The sequence below is a fragment of the Mixophyes fleayi genome, chromosome 8 (genome assembly GCF_038048845.1).
Source record: "Mixophyes fleayi isolate aMixFle1 chromosome 8, aMixFle1.hap1, whole genome shotgun sequence".
Classification (NCBI taxonomy): domain Eukaryota; kingdom Metazoa; phylum Chordata; class Amphibia; order Anura; family Limnodynastidae; genus Mixophyes; species Mixophyes fleayi.
Genome location: NC_134409.1, coordinates 136,087,640 through 136,112,030, shown reverse-complemented (window position 1 = coordinate 136,112,030; position 24,391 = coordinate 136,087,640). Strand labels below are relative to the sequence as shown.

Genomic DNA, 24,391 nt, shown 5'->3' with positions numbered 1-24,391 from the left:
TCAGGGACTCCCCTCCTTCAATTTGTTTAAAGAAAAATTATTTTACATATTCAAGATGGATTGGCTCCAGGCCACACTTGCTAGGGGATTTGAAGCCCAGGGTTCCATTGAAATGTGAGAAAGTTACATTGACTCGCTTCAACTGGACATTAAATCACAGATTTATAAAGGTTTGTCCTCAACCTCATGAATAGAGAATGTTTGCTGACGACCCACCTATTCTGTTGTTAAGCGGGCGTACCGTCTCACGGCGGAAGTGAATTACATTACCTTTATTACTGGCCTTTGTTCGGAATGTTCTTATATGTATGACATATAAATGCTTGTTTATTTATATATAGTAAATACGGTTATATATGCTTAATGTCTTGTTGTTATATGTAGTTTACAAAACTGTCTTTCATAGCCTAAAACAAATATTGGTTACATAATGTTATACTGTATACAGTCCTCCAAATGATGTGTGTATAAATGTTTCAGTCTGCACTGCTTTGGTTCCAAGTGTTAGCAATAAAAACTATTTAAAAAATAAAAAAAAAAAAATCATTGAAAAGGAAAAATATTGCTACAAAAATGATCTAAGTGCGTCCTGGAGCCAAATCGCCAACTTAAATCCTGTCCAGCCAGAAAAGGTATTTGATATTCCCGATATGAACAGTTTGAGGTATTATCGATCGTACATAGACGATGTACATGATGGTTCTTTATTTTAGGGAAACAATATAAAGCAACTTTTGTGAAGGATTTTCATGTATTTCTGTGCTACTGTTGCAAATTTTTGGGGTCTGGACAAATATTCATGAGAACGCAGCCTATCAATTCACTGGGAAATAGTGACAGGACTGAGACACTCAGTGGGAGCAGCAATTTTATGGACTCAATAAATATATACAAGAAGGCAGACTAATCATTCAATAGGGACTTGTGTCATTAATGTAGCCTCAGTACTGTCACTAGTAGCTGGTGAATAGACAGCCAGCCTGCACTGTGCTAGACAATGGTGTCATGTTGTTACATTGTATCACTTCTCTTCTACATAGTGACACACACATCCAGGACAGAATTATGCCTCAGGGACTTAGTGCAAGCTTCTCCTACATCAGCCATGAATTAATGCACCTGTAATTAAATGGATTATTGAATTGCTGATATTGTTTGTCTTCATAAAACTGCAGAATAATTACTGGGACCTCTGACACTAATCACAGCAAAGTCCTCTGTTCTTCAATGTAAGAGGATGGATTTTCTGCCGAGATATAACAGCAAATGTGGAGAATCTTTTAACGAGTGAATGCTTTCATCAAAATTAGAGGTACTAATGAGCTCTGTACAATTTGACAACCACGAGACAGCAGCCAAGACACAATAAATAAAATGATAGACGATAATTTAATTTAAAAATATATATAAAATATTTTGAGCCATCATAAAAACTTTCTAATGCTTCAAAACACTTCAACAAAAACTGGCAGCCTGCCAGGGAGGGAAATATGTTACACACTCTACGGCCTTGGATAAAAATAATATTAAACAAGTGAGCTAAACAATTAAACACTGAAAGATGAAATGCTGTGTACTAGCCACTAATAGATGTGACGGAAGGGGGTGGAGGGCTTGTCCTAAAATTAACAACACAGAGAACAAGAAAAAATTAACATCTTGTTAAAAGAAATTACGCACAATGTTGAGATTGAAGACCAGAAGCTGAAGTTTAACTTAAATAATATACCCCAGACTGAATGCGATAGGCCATTGCTGCCCCATCACTAAGATTGCTTGCCAAGACAGCTCTGACATCCCAAAACCATAATGAACGTTACAAATGACAAACCCAATCCGAGACATGTTCCTTATCTACATACATACAATACTATTATCCTCTTCCATCATCTGCATTTTGCTGCATTTTCTGAACCAATAAGTACGACTAAGCCTAAATAAGCCTAAGCCACTAGTTACCAGTACTTGAGGGGTTAATCCTGAAGGTATGACGACAGACAGCGTGGAGGAAAGCAGCCGCACTAGGCTTACTAAACATTACCACATGCCTCCTTCATATTCACAACGTATATCCACATGTTTATAAATCAAAAACAAATTATCCCCATTTGCCTGTAATTTAATTCACATTATTTAAAATGTATCCTTTATACATTCAATTCCTTATTGATAGTCAATTTATATTAAACCACAAATGTAAGAGCTTAATACACCCCCTGCATGGGTATAATGGGTGGGAAGTAGCGGAATGTTGAGAACTATTCGCTCCCATTCCAAGTGAGGTCGGTAACCCACCCACTAACAAGCTCCACTCACTCCGACTAGTCACATGACCAGACCTCACCATGGCAAGACTGATGCCCAGCGCCAAATCTCCGTTATCTCTCCCCCGGTCGTTCAGCGTACAGAATGTTTTGCATCAGAAACGCCCGCTGTATTTTTGGTAATCAGGACAGGGCACTTTTCTGTTATTTTGATCTTATCAGTGCGGTACGAAGGTATTCACAGCTGCATAATACAGTGACACAGGTCAACAGAACCAATGCAGGTAATGAAGGAGCTGGTCAGTAGGTTAGGGGTGGACGTCTTTGTAATAGGACACAAGGTCGCGCTGAGTGTCTGAAGCACATCTCCCGGAATGGAGCATCGGACACGGAATAGGCAGTCTTCTCTCTGCACTCACATTTTATGTTTCACATTGATTTCTGCTCCCAGGGCCGCAGCTGCTTCTTACGCAGCCACGAAAGGTCAACTTGTTGCCAAATGCACAGCACAGAGTCCCCGTGACGGCTCTCTCTCTGCCTGCTGACTGATGGGTGCCACCCACCCCTTCCTGCAGAGATTTGCCAACAAACCCAGGACTGGAGGGCACAGTGAGCGCAGCCAGATATACCTGCCATATGTGCCCAGACTGGCATACTGTCATTTCACTGTCTGCCGAGGATACGACACAATCAGGGGAAGGTATAACAGGCTGCGCTGCTTAGTGAAGACCATGGGATAGGAGGAGAGCTGCCCTGTCCGTGGGCAATTACATATAAAGGCCCTCAGCTACCTGTGCCTCCCTAGCTGCAGGGAAACCATGTTCCTCTGGTTGGCAGGGAATGCTGGGACTTCTAGTTCCATAACAACGGACAGGCAGCAGGCTGCTTAACTAGGACACACACTATATTGGGGGAGAAGGGTGCAGCAATGAGTTAATCTGCTCCAAAATGTTACCCCAACAACATGTACAAATAGTGCCCCTAATAATGCAATCCTCTGATCAAACAATAAACCGAACTTCATGGAAGAACAATTCTAAAATGTAAATATCTATTTTCACGAGACCGTTAGTAAATTAAATAATGGAAAGCAAAGGTTTCATTAAACATATGTCTATTTGCCTGTGCTATTTAAATCAGACAAATATTAGCAGAACGATATATATGAATGCGATGTGTGCGAGACTCAAGGCCTAGCAAACATTACAACTCATTTCAGATATGTAACCATCACTCCCAAGGTAACCGCAGACAATAGTGAGACGAAAAGCGGTGAGGAGAAAAGCAGAATAGGTTATACAATTAGATTTCCAAAACATTTATTCTCTATTCAAACAATTTAATAGGTGTACTTCCATTAACGGATTGCAGAGAGCAACCGAATCAGAGGAACCAGCGCCATCTGCAGCGCAAAGAGCGTCACTGCACTTAACCAGTCCAGCGCTAGACGGCAGTAAACGTTTTTTGGTATGTTCTGGCTAATTTTGCATTGTGGCAGATCAGGATCTGAGGTTCTGACTCTGCAATGACTCAAAACTAAAAAAAATAGCATTCTCACAAGAATATTTAGAGGGGATTTTTACAGTGTACAAACTACACTCAGATGACCCAGAATTCTGCGTCATCACCCAAATATGTTACTGTTTCTGACAACAGATCCTATCTCCTGGAGAACCACACAGGACTGCGTAAAAATCCAGTCTCCTTGTCATAGGAGCTGCAACAGAGGTCATTGTAAATGTGACATCTCAGATCAGAGTGTGCCTAGATCGGGTGGTGCCTATGATTGGTCTGTTTCTCTCACGCTTTCAGCGCTCAGGTATCTCCTTTTCCCTGCAGCCTGGCACTCACACACACTATTTGTCAGCACACAGCCAGCAGACTGCGCCAGTGCCAAGGTTTCCGATAGACAAGCGCCGATATGCTCCATGGACGTCTCCTGTAGATTGTCAGCACAGATGGAGGGGGCGAGTGCCAATCACTCCTCTCTGCGGGAGCAGGCACAACACTAAACACTGTGGATGTCTTTTGGATACTAAGAGAGACAGACAAAACAAACCTGGGGAAACTGAAACACTAATGAACATTTAGGAGAACTGAAGCTATTACCAAACACAGGAACAGCTCTCAGACACCAAATATGCAGCAGTCACATTCACTAGGAACAAGGGGCAGGGAAAGAACATTTATACAAAGCAATATCTAATTATGCTGAATGGCACTGAAGGTAAAGAGACTTCTGTGCCCACAGTGTGCCAGCGGCAGGTGTAACGCAGACATTTATTGTACTGTCTGGCAATGCAAACACCCTTTTTTGTGAAGTCACGTAACTATTTCTGTGCCCATTTTTACGGACCATGCAGGTTTAGCAGGTCAATGGGGCAATTACTGCAGGGAGTGCAAACACCATCTCCGTCTGATGGCAGGAACTGGGTGGATCGGGATGGGGGGGGGGAAATGATATTGCATGTTACAGGGTGAGATATTAAATTTAGCTTCAAGACGTGGAAACTGAGCAGTTACAGGTCTACCGGGTGACCTTGGAGCCTTTCTCCTCCCAAACAATGAACTTTATACTTTTGATCAGGAGGTGACAGAGACCTTCTAAGACAATGTAGACTTCATACAGGAAAGAGCATTTTTTTTGTGCACAAATACCCAAGGTTGTAACTAGGGCTTTGTGAGAGGGGCAACAGCCAAGGGTGCAAAGCTGACTGAAGCAGGATAATGAATATTTTAGGCTAATTTGGTTAGAGATTAGGGGGCACCGGTTTTCCTTCTTGCCCCAGGCACTGAAATTTTTAGTTATGGCTCTGCAAATACCCATGTAGTCCCATGCATGGTCCTGTTTTTAAGGACACCAATCCCAATAGCTGCATGGGATACTGTACTTATATATGCTCCAGGCCAAACTCAAGAGCTACCGCCAGTTAATATGTTTTTCTGGGTCAGTAACTATCCCGCCTGTTTCTACAGACAGAAATCCTGAAAACATGATCTGTTGGTAGCTCTTGATGACTGGGTTGGAGCACCTCTGCTCTAGGAAGACAAAACGGGGCTTTTGCTTATAATAAAACGGGCTGCTTGTCTTCATATTCTAAGAGTGCAAAGAGGTTGCAGACGTAACAGACATACGTCGGACCGGTCATCCTTAGACAAGCATACCGCACTCAGATGAGCGGAACTTCTTTAGATCATTCTGTTCTACACAACACTGAATCTGTTTAATCACGGCGACCCCTTCATAATGAACGCATGACTGAATGGACGGTGCTGCGGCACAGTGGCTAACACTGCTGCCTCCCAGTGCTGGGGTCATGGGTTTGATTCTGCCCAGGGCCCGTATGAAGTTAGCATGTCTCCATGTGTTGCGTGGCTTTCCCCTTCCACACATATGGATACATTAATTGGCTGCTTACTGAAATATACCCTATCATGTGTGCAATTCTGTGTGTTAGGGCATTTAAGCTGTAAGCTCCAATGGGTCAGGGACAATTGCTAATGGTAAATATTCTCTGTACAGCGCTATGTAATATGGCAGAGCTATATAAACGATAATCTGAACAGGCGCCTGTGAAACAAGGGTACTACATTGTGTTTTTCTTTAGTTCCTCTTAAATACTAGAGAAAGCGGATTCAGATCAGACCCTGGAAGAAGACGTCAGTTCATAATTTATCGCTGGAGAGCTGGATTTACTTTAAGAATAATTAAAGCCTTGTCACCAACACTCAATATAAATCAATTTCTTCCGTTTGCACAGTTCATCTATACTTTACATAGACTGATTCACCATCCCCAGGGAGAGTGTGAGATAGAATTCCTCTCTCTCATGACACAACATTGTGTGAAGGAGATGAAAGCATTTCTGAGGACTACAGAGAGAGTGAGAGAATTCCTCCTGCATTACCCCTTCCACAGACCAACCACAGCTTACATCTCACACTCTCCAACCCGGTCCAAATTAAAGGAAATTTAAAAATTCTTAAAGTTGTTTTTACAGACGTCCACTGGGGAAAAGCTCAGTAATTAAGGGATTACATTTTATCATAAATAACATGACTCCAGCAATGTGCTGATGAATTAAGAGTAACAACGCTAAATTCTGTAGCACATTTGAAGCTACGCAAAGTTTGATGAAAAGGGTGTGGCTAATGAATGCACATAGCACACATATAAAAGTGTACACCTACAGGCTCCAGGCAGTCAAATCTTACCAGGGCTCATTCACTATATCTCCACACAACCACATATTTTAAATCAACTAACGAATACAAAACAGGTACCTAGGAAGTGAGAGCTTACAGGATTTTCTGTAAAATAACAAAGTGCAGTTTAATATCAATTAAGATTAAGCAGCATCAAGTTCTCCAGCAAAATGCAACAATGGAGAACCTCAAATAATGACACATTACTGAGTGAGAGGCAATGGGAAAAATTTGATAAAGTCCACAAATCAGACAAGCATGTAAACAGCAGCATCGCTCGCTCGCTATGTCCAGCGCGCTTCAAGGATTATCATCAAGCACAGATACACTGCAAAAAGGACAGAGCGCAAGCTTGTGATCTCCCATGCCCCATGGCAAAGCATCATGATAAATAAAACATGATTACGGAAAAATAAAATCCAAACTTTTATTTCAGCTATAGGCAAAAGTATGAATAAACAAACATGAAATATTCCTTTACGGGGCTCCAATTAATATTGCATTAATAACAGAACAAAATCAGCTCTCGCTTTAAGGGGAACTGCCTTTGAAGAATTATTTTTTTGTGATGAAACGCGTTGTGCATGAAAGATAGAAAAATACTGGAGAAGGCCGAATAAACAGAGGACTAGTGTTGATCAACTATCTAAAAGGCTTCATCACATCGGATTCTAGAAACATTGCTGAGAAAGCAACAAGTGTCCACCGGCTATGTTGCTATATCTGAGCTCGCATGCAAAACGTTGTATGATTGATTAATATGCCAGGCTGTCTCTTTGGATCTTGAATTTCGGCCCTATTTATATTGGATTGGTCTGCTCTTAAGAGCATACCATTATTGGAAGCTTTAATAAAGTGAAGTGTGGTATAGAATATATATATATATATATATATATATATATATATATATATATATATATATATATATATATATATATATAAAAAACACACGCATATGAATATTCTATCCTCTCCTTTCGGAAACAAATTGTTTTTTTGAGAATTTTAATAAATATTGATGGTCTTAGTAAATTCTATTAGAATCCAAAAACATTCTGAATTTTATTTATTAACATTCTTTTTATGAAATATTATTGTAACAGTCATTTCTGCGGGTTTTTTTTTTCTTTGTTTATATTTTTCTGAAGAGTATAGATAAATATTGTTTAAAAGAACTGGTCAGGGGAGTTTTGAGTTCATCAAACATTATTAATCATTAACATAGATGGAGCCGATACAGAGGTTATGAGATAGATTAAATCATATAGAATTCAGAAGCATGCCGCACAAATGCTGAAGTGATCTAGGTCTTAACAGAGCCAGCGAATTGAAATATATAGAGAGCACAGATATATATTTATATTTTATTCTTATTTTTTTGGTTTGTTTGCACCTTGTACCTATACACACAATTGCCTTAGAGTGCTGATCTGTAAACTGATCTCCAGTCCATTAATCGTGCAATAATTGAAACTTCTACGTAGGCCGATGCCTTCTAGGAAGAGCTACTTTTCCTAGAGTTGTCACACATTATATCGCCTGTGTGTACATTTATTTTTATTGCAAAAACAGGTAGATTCGAAATTCTAAAAACTTCATTCAAAAGTCAAATCCAGTAAAATAATGACAGATTGACGACCGTTGTGGCCTTAAGAGGGGAGCGTGAATTCCAAGTAAAAGCCGGCATGTGCAAAATAGCTGCAGACTGTCAGCCTCTCCCTTTATGAAATATATATATATCCTTTATTTTACCACACTAAAACTATCTTCTGAATGTATTTTCTAGACTGTGTTATGCTGCAGTCTCTTTGCTGCCGCTTGTGGTTATGTATTGATAATTTTGTTATACTTGCTTTCTAATAGGATTTGTCATCTTGGTTTATAGTATAATTTTATATTTATTTGTTGCTATTAATCTTATTCAATTTGGGCATAAATACATAGGAACAGTTAGTTCTTGAAGTTGATGTGTTGGAAGCAGGAAAAATGGGCAAATGTAAGGATCTGAGCGACTTTGACAAAGGCCAAATTGTGATGGCGACTGGGTCAGAGCATCTCCAAACGGCCGGTCTTGTGGGGTGCTCCTGGAAAACAGTGGATAGTACCTACCAAAAGTGGTCCAAGGAAGGAAGCAGGTTATGGGTACCCAAGTCTCATTGAGTGGGCAGTGAAGGCTAGCCTGCCTGGTTCAATCCCACACAAGAGCTACTGTAGCACAAATTGCTGAAAAAGTTAATGCTGGCTATGATAGAAAGGTGTCAGAACAAACAGTGCATCCGTATGGGGCTGCGTAGCTCCAGATCGGTCAGGATGTCCATGCTGAGCCCTGTCCACCACTGAATGCACCTACAATGGGCACATTAGCGCCAGAACTGGACCATGGAGCAGTGGCAGAAGGTGGCCTGCTCTGATGAATCACGTTTTTTTACATCATGTGGACGTCTAGGTGCGTGCGCGTCATTTGCCTGGGGAAGAGATGGCACCAGGATGCACTATGGGAAAAAGGCAAGCCAGCGGAGGCAGTGTGATGCTCTGGGCAATGTTCTGCTAGGGTCCTTGGGTCCTGGCATTCATGTGGATGTTACTTTGATACGTACCACCTACCTAAACATTATTGCAGGCCAAGTACACCCCTTCATGGCAGCGGTATTCCCTGATGATAGTGGCCTCTTTCAGCAGGATAATGCGCCCTGCCACACTGCAGGAATTGTTCAGGAATGGTTTGACATAGTTCAAGGTGTTGACTTGGCCTCTAAATTCCTGAGATCTCAGTCTGATCGAGCGTCTGAGGGATGTGCCTGAAAAACCAGTCAGAGCCATAGAAGACCGACCACGCAAATTAAAGGATCTGCTGCCAACGTCTTGGTGTCAGATACCGCAGGACACCTTCAGAGGTTTCGTGGCTTTCATGCCTCGACAGGTCAGAGCTGTTTTGGTGACACGAGTAGGACCTACCCAAAATTAGGCAGGTGGCTTTAATGTTGTAACTACAGACAAAAAATGGCTTACTGTGCTACAACCTAATATCACCTCAGTATATTAATGGAGGAGTATACAAATCTTCTTGTCGCAAACCCTGTGTGAGATAGCCAATCTCCAAAAGTATATAGAACCACAGAAATAAACAGGGTGCGTCCAAAAAAAGAGTTTAAATCTTTATTCTAAAAAATACAAATAGAATCTATTCCAATGGCGGAACTCACATGTATAAAATAAAATATATAACAATGGATGTCCAATATTACATCACAATATATATGTGTACATAAATAAACATTTATAAATGCGTCTGGCCAGTGCAATGCTAATGATAAAACAAATGTATATGAACACAATCTTGTGTCATCAAAAGGGTGTATAGCAGGATGGATCTCACCCATTCATCGTATGCAGCTGCAGCACAAGGGTGCATGAACTGGATCCGTCTGTAGAGTATATGGGTCTGGAGCGTGATACAATTATCACTGATTGTAGCTCCCAAATGGAAATATGTTAAGTCTCTTCTGAGATCTAGTAGAAGGTATGGATATTAATATGATCAATGGAAGAAAGGGAAACAGCGCTAAAGGACACTCTGGATTAGATATTATAAATATGAAAAATTGGTCAAAAACCAGGGCAGAATAAATAATACTTCAAACATTTAATAATGTACATACATGTATTAAGGATCCGGCAATATAATAAAATGGAGATAATACTCCCAAACATAAAAACCGCAATCAATCAGGTCATATGAACACATAAATGTTGTTAAGCTGCATTAATATGGAAGCCACCTAAACCATATTTTCATATATATGGAATAGAGAAAATGGTATGGTAACAATAATAATGATGTTGAAGGTATTGGTAATAAGTTAATTCCGTGTATCGAATATGTGTTCAGACTCCAAGTGATAAGCGGTAGTGGTGTATCCCACAGCGATAGGCGACGCGTTTCGTCTCAGAGTGAGACTTTCTCAAGCCAAAGGGATGGGATATTAATATGGTGTGCTTCACCACTATGAACCGGCGTCCCGGTAAAACTAGATGTCCGCTGATGTGTATAATGATATGTCCAAGTGATCTCGGAATGATCACACTCAGGTGCTGGATTTCCAATTAGCCGAGGGCTGATGTCCCGATGTTGAATACCTCATATATAGATAAATGAGGTTCGGCATACACACTGAGATAATGTTGCAATCACAATCCTATGATACAGAGCCGTCTCTCCGTAAACACGGAGGTGCACCCTCTTCCAAAGAGAGTAATCCAGATACAGGGGAGTCCTACTAACGCGTTTCGTTAGCAGTGTGCTAACTTTTTTAAAGAGGGTGCTATACACCCTTTTGATGACACAAGATTGTGTTCATATACATTTTATCATTAGCATTGCACTGGCCAGACGCATTTACAAATGTTATTTATGTACACATGTATATTGTGATGAAATATTGGACATCCATTGTTATATATTTTATTTTATACATGTGAGTTCCGCCATTGGAATAGATTCTATTTGTATTTTTTAGAATAAAGATTTAAACTCTTTTTTTGGATGCACCCTGTTTATTTCTGTGGTTCTATAGGCTTTAATGTGGTGGCTGATCAGTATTCCATGAGCGCACCACTGAAAACTTTGCGTTTCTAACAATGTGTCTAAAACGTGAGACAACCAGAGAAACGTTGTATCCACAATCAAACACATGTCTATGATGTTTCAGGGGCACAAGGAGCAATCCCTTTAGAGCTCCTGTGTTTCATAGTGTCACAGAATCCGCTTTCTGTGCTATTTGATCTTTACTTTGTTTTTAAATATTGACTGGTTTACATAATTAGATTCTCCAGTTCTTATGCCGCTATTCTGCTTGGGAAGCAAAATAATTTAAATATCACAAGAAATGTAAAAAAAAATAAAAAATGACAAGTACTGAAGACAAATTTGAAGTAGAAAAAGACAAAGTGGAACTAAAGTGAATACATTAAAATATATTACTTATATGCATATAGTCAAGCTGTAGAAGAGGCTGAACTGTAATGAAGGGAAAGATAATAAAGTATCAGCTCTAATTAATCAGAAAATTAACCAGAAGTTGCTCACTGTCTACTGACATATTGTCATGGTCGTCTGAATTTCTTGATCCAATTCGGGACCCTTGGGCCTAGCTGGAGCAGGACTGAAACAGAAACTAGCAGCCTGGATGATCTTCCTGCTCATGTTCTTGCTGAACGTAAAATATAGCAGGGGAATGAGCAGTCTGGAAATGCAGACAGGAGCACTGCACTTTAGTTATGCAGACAGGAGCACTGGAATCAGGAGCCAAGAACTATCCTCTGGAGAGAAGTGTGTTGTTCTGGCAATGAACAGATCACAGCAGCAGGTTTAAATAGGATGTCCCAAACAACTATTCGCTGATCAGTTCATGTGATCACAGCTTCTTCATCTGGTTGGTTTGGAATGATCACCTGACTGCATCCAAGATGGCCACGCCCATGCAGCAGAACAAACAGTATGTGTTTGTTTACAAACGGAGGTGTGGAGAACGGGAATGCTGCAGACGACCAGAAGGGACCCAGGTAGCAGTGATATGACAGCGGCGGATGAGGTAAGTGCAGCTAAGATCCCGATTTGTGACACATATCTCTGTCAAACTCCACCACACATCTTTAGTCACTGACTTAGATGAAGGCAACGACCACCCTGCTGGTGGCAATGTGTACTGCAGCGATTTCATAATTTTACTTTCCTCCCCCATTTAACAGTACGCTTTTACAGAAATAGATTAAAGCAAAGCATTTCCCCTATACAAATTTCTTTGCTCCCTGTATATAAGGAACTGTACCAGAAGGACTTATTATTACAGCTCCCAGATAAGCAAGTAATAAGTATTCTTATACTCCTGGAGTAATCCTTAAACTACCCTGGAAAATATTCAATATACAACAAATACACAAATCGCCTGTATCCTTGAAGCTCACAAGTACCAGTAGCTCAGATCTGAATACATTGTATCACATAGTATTTATGTGGAAGTAACAGAGTTCCGACATAAACATCCTGGGTTACTCTGAGCTTATCACCCTCGTTGTATAAAGAGGTAGACTATGACAACACTATATACACAATATGCTACCTGCTCATTATTGCCACACAATAATTGCACCAACTGCACATCAAAAACCTGAAAATTGCTTCCTTGAAGCTGCAATAACCAACAGCAACGTGTTACGGACAGTGTCGATTTGATCTGCAATAGTCTATTAATATTGATTTGTCCCTGGTTAGAAGACGTGCAGGCTGGAGAGAAATAATGGCAGACAGGGCACGTTTGTCATTAATCACCCACTGATTTTGTCTATTGCATTAAACAAGTGTACGTGCAGCATAGACTGTAGTAGCGAGATGACTTCCATTAATACAGAAAAGAGACACTGAGCATCGAATACAAATGCTCTGATTTGGAAACATGTATAAAAGTCTGTGTTGTATGTAGCTGTGCCCATATATGGTGATAGAGATTTGAAACTGGTGTCCTCTGAAAATATCATATCATCATCTATTTATATAGCGCCACTAATTCCGCAGCGCTGTACAGAGAACACACTCCTATCAGTCCCTGCCCCATTGGAGCTTAGTCTAAATTCCCTAACACACACAAAGACAGACACACAGAGTAGGGTCAGTTTAATAGCAACCAATTACCCTACCAGTATGTTTTTGGAGTGTAGGAGGAAACCAGAGCACCCAGAGGAAACCCACGCAAACACGTGGAGCACATACAAACTCCACACAGATAAGGCCATGGTCGGGAATCGAACTCATGACCCCAGTGCTGAGAGGCAGAAATGCTAACCACTAAGCCACAGTGCTGCCCACAGATGTGTATAACTGATTGATGACTGCGAGTAACTGATGTGTGTATAACTGCCATCTATAATCAAAAAAGTACCCACAAAGAACTACACCCCAAAACTGAAAATGCTCAAATATGATGCATGAAGAGAAAATTAATTGTTCAGTGTTATCCTGACATTCTGCCACCTCCCCATCACTCCACGACACTGTTCTATTTCTAAACAAGTCTGCCCAGTTGTCAGTCACTCTGTGTCTGCACTGAAGACCCTCCTCATCTCTTACATGTAACTACAAATATGTTTCATTAAGAAGCCATGAAAAAATAGAGCATCCTAAATACCCTACAAATTAAAATCTGAACCTATTTATAAACATAGAATTTGATGTCAATTTACATACCCCTTGTTGTATTCAGTGGGGGGGTATTGGGATTTTTTATTTTGTTCCTGGATTTTATCTATAGAAGTCTTTACAATAGCCGTTTGTTCGTCCCATACTTTCTTGAATTATTTTCTTGTACGTGTCCACACCACAACCGCTGGGAGATTATCTTTTTCTATGTATTTTTTTTTTTTTCTTTACAGAAGATTCCTTTCTTATGTTCCCTTTTCAGTCTTCCTCCCTCCAGATTTAAAGTCTACAAATCCTCACATTCTTCCCGAAAGATTCTAACCCATCACCGCTGTCCTTTTCACGTATTTCCTGCCAAGTTTTGCTACGCAGCCCATGCACCATGGTAGCAGCCCCTTCTCTGAATTTTATGCAATTTATTAATGTCTTATTGGAGATAGAGCCCCCAGAACTGTACAAAGTATTCGAGGTGAGGTCTTACCTCCCACCCTCTACCTGCTGTCCCTATACATCAAAATATTTTAATGGTTTTCCCGCGGCTTGCTTACCTCCACTGCAGAATAACAGGAGATAACAGATATAAAGCGGAATTCTAGCGTTAGAAGTGGCTGACGGCTGAGCCAAAGAGCCAGATGGCTGTGTATACAAAACATCAGCTTACCGGGTCTGCTATACTGCAGGGAAAGGCTATTTATGTGGGCTGAGAGACAACTCGGGAGCTATATAAAATACCATTAGCTGAATGACTTCAGCTTGAGGAAGTGCAGGACAGCATTACAGGAGGACTTATGATAAAATTCTTCTGTGACCCGAGGCCAGGACACGGTGACATTAAAAGCATCCTTGCACAGAGAGGTTCAGGTAGCGGTGGAAGTTTCGGCACCCTGCAAGACCCAATTACATCACTCTTGCTGCCGGAGGGGATAAAATTATTTGATTTTTCCAGAGCGTTGGATTCCTAAAACCTCCATGTAGACTCAAGCGATAATTACTAGAGGAGATAAATTGAGCAGCTCTTAATGTTCAGAGCCTGCTGATATGGCTTGGTCTGCAGGCCTGAGCCTTCCTGCTGGTATAATATAAGTGCTCACACCTGATCCAAAATTGAAAAAATAATTCTATTTATTTAGCAGAGCTATCTTGGCCTAAAGCATGCATGTATGGTAGCTGTGAGCCAGTCATTACATTCCCCTAAATATCTTGATTTTTGGGGCCAACAGAGGCAGCGTTTAGAGATCTGTGCAGGTACGGGGGAGTAAACCGGATCATGACTTGGCAGGAGCATGCTCATGGGGAATATTTGTCACAATTTTTCTCCCTGCAAGGTAGGGACGTATCACTGGACAGGAACCCGCCCACAAAAAAATAAATAAAGCATTTCACAGTCTGGTACTTTCCGGATATCATCATCACCATTTATTTATATAGCGCCACTGATTCCGCAGCGCTGTACAGAGAACTCATTCACATCAGTCCCTGCCCCATTGGAGTTTACAGTCTAAATTCCCTAACACACACACAGACATATCTGATCACAGATTTGTGAAGTAGGAGTCTTAGTGGCTCTTATGAGAGACGTGCCAAAAATGTACAGATGACACAAAGCGCTGATATTACTAGAACACAGCGACACGTGTAGTGTATTAGCCGGTTAGTTGAAATAATTCAGTTTAGCTGTATAAAACTACTTGATGTGCACCGAACGATAATTTCCCTGTCCTCATCTGCTCCCGTACCATGTCTCCGGGCCCAACCGTGCATTCAAAGGAGATGTAGGGTCTAATCCAGCGCTGTGAGCCAGCGATGCTAACCACTGTGCCACTGTGATTACAACCTTAATCCTCCCCTACAGGATTTTCCTGGTATTAACATAAACATCATATATGACTGCATTACCATTACAATGGGGAACAATTTCCAGGTTTAAACACAGTCAGCCAATTAAAGCCGCCAGTGATTTGTAGCCCAGAGTGACGGATCTATTCTTAGCCTGTTAGCGCCGAGCTGTAATATACGTTGGGGCCACATTCACACGGCTCTGGAATTATTCGCATTTTTGTGTTACATTTTTTTCCCCCGAATCACACCATTTAAAACGGAAAAAACAAACCTTCCTAACAAATGACCCTTAAACATTTTTTTTTAAAATATATTTAATCAAGGATATAAACAGGAAAACAAACTGTAGTTTTATTTAGCAGCAAAACTATTCCCTTCAGACAGAGGTCCACAAGTACAAACTGTTATCACACTGAAACGTTACGCTTTGCAATTAACAACGATCTGACTGCCAAGATCCAGCAACAGAGGCAGATCCGAGCTGGAGGAAAGTCTAATTCACATCCCAGAGCAGCACGTGTGGGCAAGATATAACCAAAAACAGTGACACGGAGAGAGAGATAACACCGCGTGCCAGGGGCAGGGGCTTCAGGCACCAGCTGTTCTGCAGAAGGAACCTGGCAGGGGCTGTACAGTGTTTACAAGACTGACCTGAAACACAACACTGCAGGCACTTCTCAGCACACAATTGTATCTTCGTGGTGATGCTGGAGAAGGTTTGATGAATGGAAAATAATGCAATGCTAGATCTGTACTGGCCGACGTCTCCCAATGTTCTTTTATGGCACGTATAGGAAACGCGCCAAGTCTGCAGATCCAACTGGCATTTGTAAACACCGCCATACAATATACAGAGCTTGTCCTCTTTTAGCAGTAATGACCCACAGGTGGCACGAGAGCACAGAGGTTACCATATCGCCATCTGAAGTTTGCATGTCCGTATGGGTGTCCCCGGGTATTCTGGTTTTTTCCAACACTGCAAAGACACATTGGTTGGTTTATTGGCTTTGAGCTAAATTGTGCCTGGCGTGTGCGTGTAAGGATGTGCTCCTCAAAGTTTGATTGCACGCTCGACTGGGCCAGTTCGGTGCCCCTTTATAGTACTCTTATAACACAGAAATGCAGAATATGCAGATACAATATGAATAAGAGCAATGTACGCACAACTGCCTGTGATTACCGACCTACAGAGATATGGCTCATGTCTCGCTAGTCCTATTAAGTTTGATACCACTTCTGTGGGCGGACTGGGAATCAAACTTCATACTGCATTTAATGGTGTTGACCATGAATCCGAGATTGTGACCACTCACCAAATGTGATACCGCCATCATACATCTCCAACAGGAACCGTTTAATCCTGGGCTGCGGCAGGACCTATTCTAATCATTCTCCTGCCATCCAATAGGATCCTTTCCCTGTGGGCAGGCCAGTGACATGACAATGGGTTGTAACTATGTCGCAACAATGAAGAGATAAAGTCAGTAAGCGTTCCTTGCGACAGTGTTGGGGGAGATCGACAGACATGCGCTGCATTATAACGCTCCTTTATAGGTCTCACGGCTGACAAGCGGAGTGGCAGACCAATGCTTTCAATGAAAATAAAGATCTGATACGACGGAGGATCCTACGGAGAAGTAACCAGTGGCAGCATTTACAATCCCCCTGATCAAAAAAATAATTATTGCAGCTCCCACTAGTGAAGATGCCGCTGATCAGAGAGACCAGTTAGACTGGATTTGGTGCACATAGATAGGTACCTATGGTGGAGTCGGTCTCCTGCACACAGTAGAGATAGGCACTTAGCGAGCTGAAATAGTGTACAACAGGAATCAGTGACATCACTGAGGCCTGTGCAGTTCACATACGGCCATCTCCTCCTTAAAGAAGACCTCTACTCAAAGTAAATCATTGAGTGGAGTTGGGTAATAACATTAAGCCTTGTGTTGTGTTGTCAATGCCCCTCCTCTCTTGTGTACTTCGTAGCATATACACAACAGGACATTAATTACAGGAGACCAGTGTGGAAACAATGGAGGCATCGAGAGACCCCTCGAATCTGGCAAACGGGGCATCAGAGGTAACTAAGACGCAAGGTGTAACAGTGACGTCAATGTGAAGAAGGCGCAGTCTACAAGTTGCTTTATGTACCAGCAGCCGTAACTAGTGAAGATGCAAGTTTTAGATTCTGAACAACATATTCTGAGATCTGAAACTAATGATCTTTGGGGGAAACATCTCTTCTATGTACACGGGGTCTTGTAATGATCATGTAACGTTATTGGACAACAGCAGGGAGACAGCTACACAACGCACAACTGCAGACTCTTCGAGAGCTAATAAGAATATATAATACTTACAGAATACCTATTAAATATACTTTACAGGACAAGCGGTCGTTTAACAAGATCCTAGAGGGATGCATAAACTTTCCAACAGTAGCAGAGAAAACATAAACCCTTTATTAAAGACCAGATGGATATTGCACATCAATGACTACCACAGTTTTCCTGTATTAGTTTCAGATTCAACAGGAATAACATTTACATTTTTTTTTCTGTACAGCGAAAAATGTATATTGTTTTGTATGATTTTATGTTTTGTCCCTGTACTTAAGCATGTTTATATACAGTCTTTTATTGTTTACCAAGGTAAACTTCATCTAACCGTAATTGATAAGCGGTCTACAATGAAACGTTTGCCTGGGTCTATAAGAGCAAGTTGCCGGCTTTTCACTACCCCCCGTCACTAGCGGCTTTGTCCGAGTGACACCACAAGATAATTCTCTACAATGTAAAGCCCGCGTCAGGCACACACGGCCTTTGGTCTGAACATTACACGCAAGGAGTATGGGGAGCCAGAATCCAGACACGAGAACTCCTGGGCGCAAGACAGGGCCCCAAGGCGGTCACTGGCTGCAGGAGCCCTACAATGGCACGTACACTGGAGAATGTGGATCTTACGTTGGATACTTGTGGAGTATTATTTTAAAATACCGTTAACACTCATTGTAAAGGAGGGCACAGATTCCTTACAGCCGACGACACACAGGATGGGTAGGATTTAATGCTGTGCACATCTAACGCAGGGTCAGAAACGACCTGTCTGCGATACTCCCACCGATGTGAGTATCATACTTTGCTGTCAAATCCTCACAGTTCAAATGGAACTAGCGGAACTAGGCAAATGTTTAAAAGATCTAATATGGATGATTTACATTTCATTTCTGTGGAAATAGATAATCTAATAAAATAGAATTATATATATATATATATATATATATATATATATATATATATATATATATATATATATATATATATATATATATATATTGCACACACACACACGTTTCTTTTTTAAAGCTTGCAACACTAAAGTATTAAAGTTATATTAAGGGGGCCCGTTGTGCAGTCTGATGTTCCCCCTCAGAAGTTGTATAACAGCTCTCCGCGACAGATTTGATACGAATTGACAGTAAGAGGATGTTGCCTGCACCTATAATAAAGATGAGAGCCCTGGGCGGCTCCTACTTACTTATACATGTTATAAAATAATTCTTTAATATGACCCATCGGCTGAGTTGACGAGATACCTCTAACGAACACTAAATTGCGAGGTCAGTGGAATGTCTAAGATCACTGATGAGTTATCGTCCCTCTGAACATGACTGAGTGCATAGGAGCCAACGAAAAGTTATGGGATAGTCGTAAAGCATGTGATAGTGAAAGCATAAAGGAAAATACAGAAGGCAACATAAATACTACAAGACAGATATGAAGGATGATTTTTTTTAAGTGTTTCCAGGTGGAGATGAGAGTTTAATAAGCTGTTATTCCATACGACTGTCAAACATGGAGTCTGGGTTCTGTGCGCTGCCCGGATGGGGGCTCCTGGTAACAGATTGATGTCAGATAGATTAGTGCCCCTTACCTGCGGAGACTCTCTTTCTTCTCATCCCTGGTAAGGCAGCTGTCCAAATGCTGGTTTATAAAGTGTTCCAGAATCCCAACCCCGCACACCGGGCATTCCACTGCAAGACAAGTCATTACATTAATGCCATTTATTCCTTCAGTTCACCAGGCTATTATCTGTAACACAGCTAGCAACAGCTGGGACACAGTGATTGACAGGGCTGTGAGCTTTTCAATTAATGACTTCAGTAGGGTGAGTGCACCGGAGGCCATGCCTCACATCCCGTTCAGAGGCCGCATCTATTCTCTGCTCTTTCATTAGTTACCCACTTGGGTTTATCAGTGAAGATTTGTAAATACATTGCCTTTCCTGTCCAGCAAATGCCGGGAAAAGCTGGAACCACTGATCAATGAAATGCAAGTCTCCCGTATATAATCCGTAAAATTAGAAAAGTAGGTGCACGCGCCACGGCGTAGAGGTGCGTGCTGTAGGCAATCTGATAAATGACCTGAAAGATCACATGTACATAGAGATAACCTGGCAGAGTGCTGGCACTGACTACAGATCGCTGCAACGCAAGGCTCAAAAATAACGAAAAGCAGAAAAAAATTAGAAAAATAAAATATTAAAGTATAGAAAACCTCTTTAATTGATATAGTTAACACCGATAATGTAACTTATTACATGACTGCAACTTAAATTGATACTAAAAACACAACAAAATGACAGACTACTAATCAAGTAAAAAAACAAATTTTAAATAAACAGTTAATATTAAAAGTAATACTATCGGAAAGCAAGCTTTAATTCAGAAATTTAAAGAAGAACTCCGTCCTAAAGCATTAAAGTGTAGTATTGGGTGGAGTTCAGTATGTGAAGAGAGAATGTGCTGTTGTACATACAAAGGGTGCTTCTACCTAATTCGCTGGGGTTCCAGGTACCTTCAGAAGTCCTACATTATTTTGCTACTATTACAGTGTTGTCGATGCCCCTCCCCTGTACTTTCTGCTACTATTGCAGTGTTGTCGATGCCCCTCCCCTGTACTTCCCTTACGACGACATTTTAGAAATCGCAAACAAGCGAGTGCCAGCAGAGCGCTGCTGGAACGTAAAAGCCACATTTTAACCTAAACACGAAGGCCACCTATTACTAAACGTTAAGCTTTATGTGGAGTTCTCCTTTAAGTTAGTGAATCATAGTTAAGAACGACATAAACGCGTCTTAGAAAAGAGCCAATAGCATTAACAAATCTATGGGTCAATAACATCACAGGACTTGAGATATTACCAGGGAAGTTACATTTGCTTTGTAAACTAATGTCCGGTGTCATCCTCCATGTTTGGCTCTAGGTGGCTAGAATTGAGTCAGGGTGAATACATGAGCGTCTCACTTACCTTTTACTTTTATGATGGATGTGGAAGCTGTATCTGGAGCGGAGCCCTCCACTGCAGCTGGCTCCTCTGCGCCAGGCTCCTGTTTGACCTTCATCGTAGAGGTCGACGGAGCAGACAATTTGCCACCTGACCCTTTCTCTGTGAACGCATTTGACGGTGTTGCAGAGGTTTCTGCTTTCGGTTTAACCACAAACATCTCCATTGATTTCCTCTCCTGCTTAATTTTTTTCCTGGAGTTTCCCTGCGACCCCTTAGCAGCCAACTTGTCAGGCGAAGAATTTTGCAGAGACGACGGAGCAGAATCCAAGAGAAGTTGGGACAGATGCTTCCTAAAATATACAACAGATTTGTTTACTGTCAAACAAACATATTTAATGCTCAGTACAAACATGAAATGTAAAGCCTTTTCTCGGGAACAATTCACTAGTAGGGGAGGAACCTTACATTTGCTTTATCGCCATTTTATTGTCTGACTCTAGGTCGTATAAATAGGGCCGTTAAAGGCTTTTCTGTCCCCCCCCAGTCACATTTGTGATAGGATCTAGCAGATTTGTAACATATATATGTATCATGGCCGGTTCTGGCTTAAACACACTGTAATAATATCAGTATGCTCTGTGGTAGTTTTGAAGCAGATCTATCAAACCCACACTATACGTAACAACCTCAGATAGCCTAAACTAGAGACCTAGTGCAAATACAGAGTCCCCAATCTACCAGATCAGTGAATAATTTGGCTTCCAATCCACAGGCAAATTCGACAGGATGTACGCAATAGCACAAAGTGATAGTCAAGCAGCTGATCGGATATTTACATCAATTCAATCACCTCTTAAAGATCATTTTGAGCCCACGCAAGCGTTAATTTCTGGGAAATTATTTCTAAGACAAAAACTAAAAACCCTTGCAGTCAGAATTACTGTGTGTGTAGACAATCTGGGACATGGCTTCGGAAAAATGTGAAATATAGAGCCTGTACTCCTGAATGAACACACAGTACTCTGTATCGGGCAAGGAGCTAGCCAGAGATCAGCAACCGTCCAACTGCTATTGAGTCGCTAAAATCAAAGAGACGGCAGATTGCATCCTTAAGATGTATCAGTAAAATTATATTGCAGAGAGTTAGGACACGACATTTCGGGACTTGAACCAGAGTGAGGTCATCAAATAAGTATAAAAAAAAAAACTGGTTTATGCAGAACAATAACAGATTATTTCACCATAATGCATTTTAAAAGTTGTAATTCTCAAGGCTCTGATTTTGGCGACTCGACTTTGTAACCAATGTTTCCGTTTTGATTTAATGTGTTTTAACTTTTTTACTTTTGTTTACAAACTAAGCATCGTTACAAAATTGTGCAACTAATCTTTAAATGTTTTTTGATAACTGTAAGCTCCAATGGGGCAGGGATTTATGTGAATGAGTTCTCTGTACAGCGCTGCGGAATTAGTGGCGCTATATAAATGGTGGTGGTGATGATGATAACTGCAATGGGTTATTGTCAGTGAACTACAGATAGTAAGACAATAGTGTAGTCTACCCCAGTCATAGTGTTTGAGAAAGGGTTAATTCTTAACATAAGACGAAGAAAAAAAAAAAAGTGCAACCTATATCCAGTAAGGTTTTTCGGAATCAATCAATGCCAGCAACACAGTAAACCATAGAATTTATCAGACTGTAAAGAAAGAAGTCTCACAAGGGAAAAACACACATACAACAAAAACAAAACAAACTCTCCTGATAAACCATCTGCAGACAAATAATACAATATATTAATTACGGAGCCCTGCACATGAAGTGATTAGGCAGGAAACGGACTGGATTTCTGGTAGGCAGTAACGGCGCCCATACGCGTTACATGTAAACACTGCGCTGTTAGGAGCAATTTAAGTGCCAAAACTTTCAGCTTATTTAATGCAGAGGTTTAGGCTCTAACTTTATGTCTGTATTGTAGCTAATAAATACCAGCTATCTCCTGCAGAGATCCATCACATTACACTCGTTTTACATTTCATAAAACAGTTCTGGAAAGAGTCCCACAAGGTGACATTAAGATTTTATTTTCATCATCCTGTTAAAAGAAAGATTGTTTCATCTGTAAAAGTCATAAAACCCTGTTCTATTCTTTCCACGGCCGCAACGTCAAGAATACAAATTTCACTGGTATCGCCGACATCCTGATCAGAGTGCCGTGGTCAGGCTCTGGGAATGGATCTTCTCTTCCAATTACACAACAATCAACAAGTACATTTTCTATTGTAAAATATATAATTCCCGTTTTTTGATTTTAGCAAATGAAATAAATGTCAACCGGGTTGTTCGCTAAGCCTTATTTCCACTGCCCACCGTGGGCGAAATAATGAATGAGTAAATCCGATGAAACGGTCACATCAAAGCCCCCCCCCCCTTTCCCTGTAAGGAGCAATTTGAAAAGGTTTCTCCTTAGCATATTTCCTCTCCAAAATTTGCAGTCAGCCAAGTCCAACTTTCGCAGATCACGCCTGTAACGCTGGTAATACGCACTACAACGCCGCAGCGGATACCAGATATTGCAGCTTGTATGGTCTGAAAATCAGATGCCTACAGGACATGATCGTAAAGAAGGTGTGAACAAGACCTTTGATGGTCCGATTAGACCCAAACATCGAACAGCTCATGACAAGGTGTTGACAGGGATAGCGAGACGCTATGACCCCACGCATACAGCAATTTGGAGACCATGTCATCTAAATTAATGCAATGTATGGAAGTCCACAGTTCGGATTCCAAACTCTAGCTACATCTGCTGACAAGGCCCTCTCTCCCCCATTTGAATGAATGATTGCTTCCTATTAAGCAGACTTCTCAGACTTTTGTAATAAAAAATACAAAATGGAAATGTGTAAGTTAGTAATTGTCCCCTTTCCAAAAATAAAAAAGGTGGTAAAAAAAAAAAAACAAACATAAAACTTACAATATTTTTTTTCTTATTAAAAAATAAATAAATGTTTACTATAAAAGTTCAGGAGGAAAGGAAAAACATTGCCTGCATTGTTCGGTACTACACAGCAAATGCACAGCAGTGTCAAATCTGAATCCCTTTAACTGTCCAACAATTTGTCTAGAGAGAAAAACTGAGGGGTCAGGTGTAGACCAACCAGACCCCCTATTTATAGGCCCCGAAGCGCTGATCATATTATTGCGTTAAAAGTCATCTTCTGCTATGAATTGTGCAGCAATGGATGAAAACTCAGAAACCATACATTCTGAACAAGAACACTAGACTCTGGAAATTGGTTTGGTGATGTTTATAGATTTCATCAACGCTGCTATTGAGTTCAATGCTCCTGCCGCACTAATATGCCCGACAGATGAAAGACCTCCTATTAAAAGTCCACAAGCACTTCTGACCCGCAACCACAATAACCTCCACTACTCTGCGATGATGCTAATCAGGACGGAAACCTGCGGTGATGAATCGGAGATACTTTGCAGAAAGATTTCTGTCCTCGAATCTGTGAAGTTTTAACACTTGACCTTGGAAGATGGAACCTCGGCTCTGTCAGATCCGCAACAGATAAGAGCACATTCAAGGCAGTC

General features: G+C 41.0%; 1 protein-coding gene across 4 annotated transcripts in view; it reads right to left on the bottom strand.

Annotated features, from left to right (window-relative positions):
• The window catches only part of RAD18 (RAD18 E3 ubiquitin protein ligase), a 181,043-nt gene that overhangs the window by 114,450 nt on the left and 42,202 nt on the right, over window positions 1–24,391 (bottom strand). For all 4 annotated transcript variants that reach the window (XM_075183735.1, XM_075183738.1, XM_075183736.1 and 1 more), the window contains 2 exons: window positions 20,812–21,140; window positions 19,435–19,534 (listed from right to left, as the gene is read on the bottom strand). In XM_075183735.1, coding sequence (XP_075039836.1) covers window positions 19,435–19,534; window positions 20,812–21,140 — 429 coding nt within the window. The remainder of the gene's footprint in view (window positions 1–19,434; window positions 19,535–20,811; window positions 21,141–24,391) is intronic.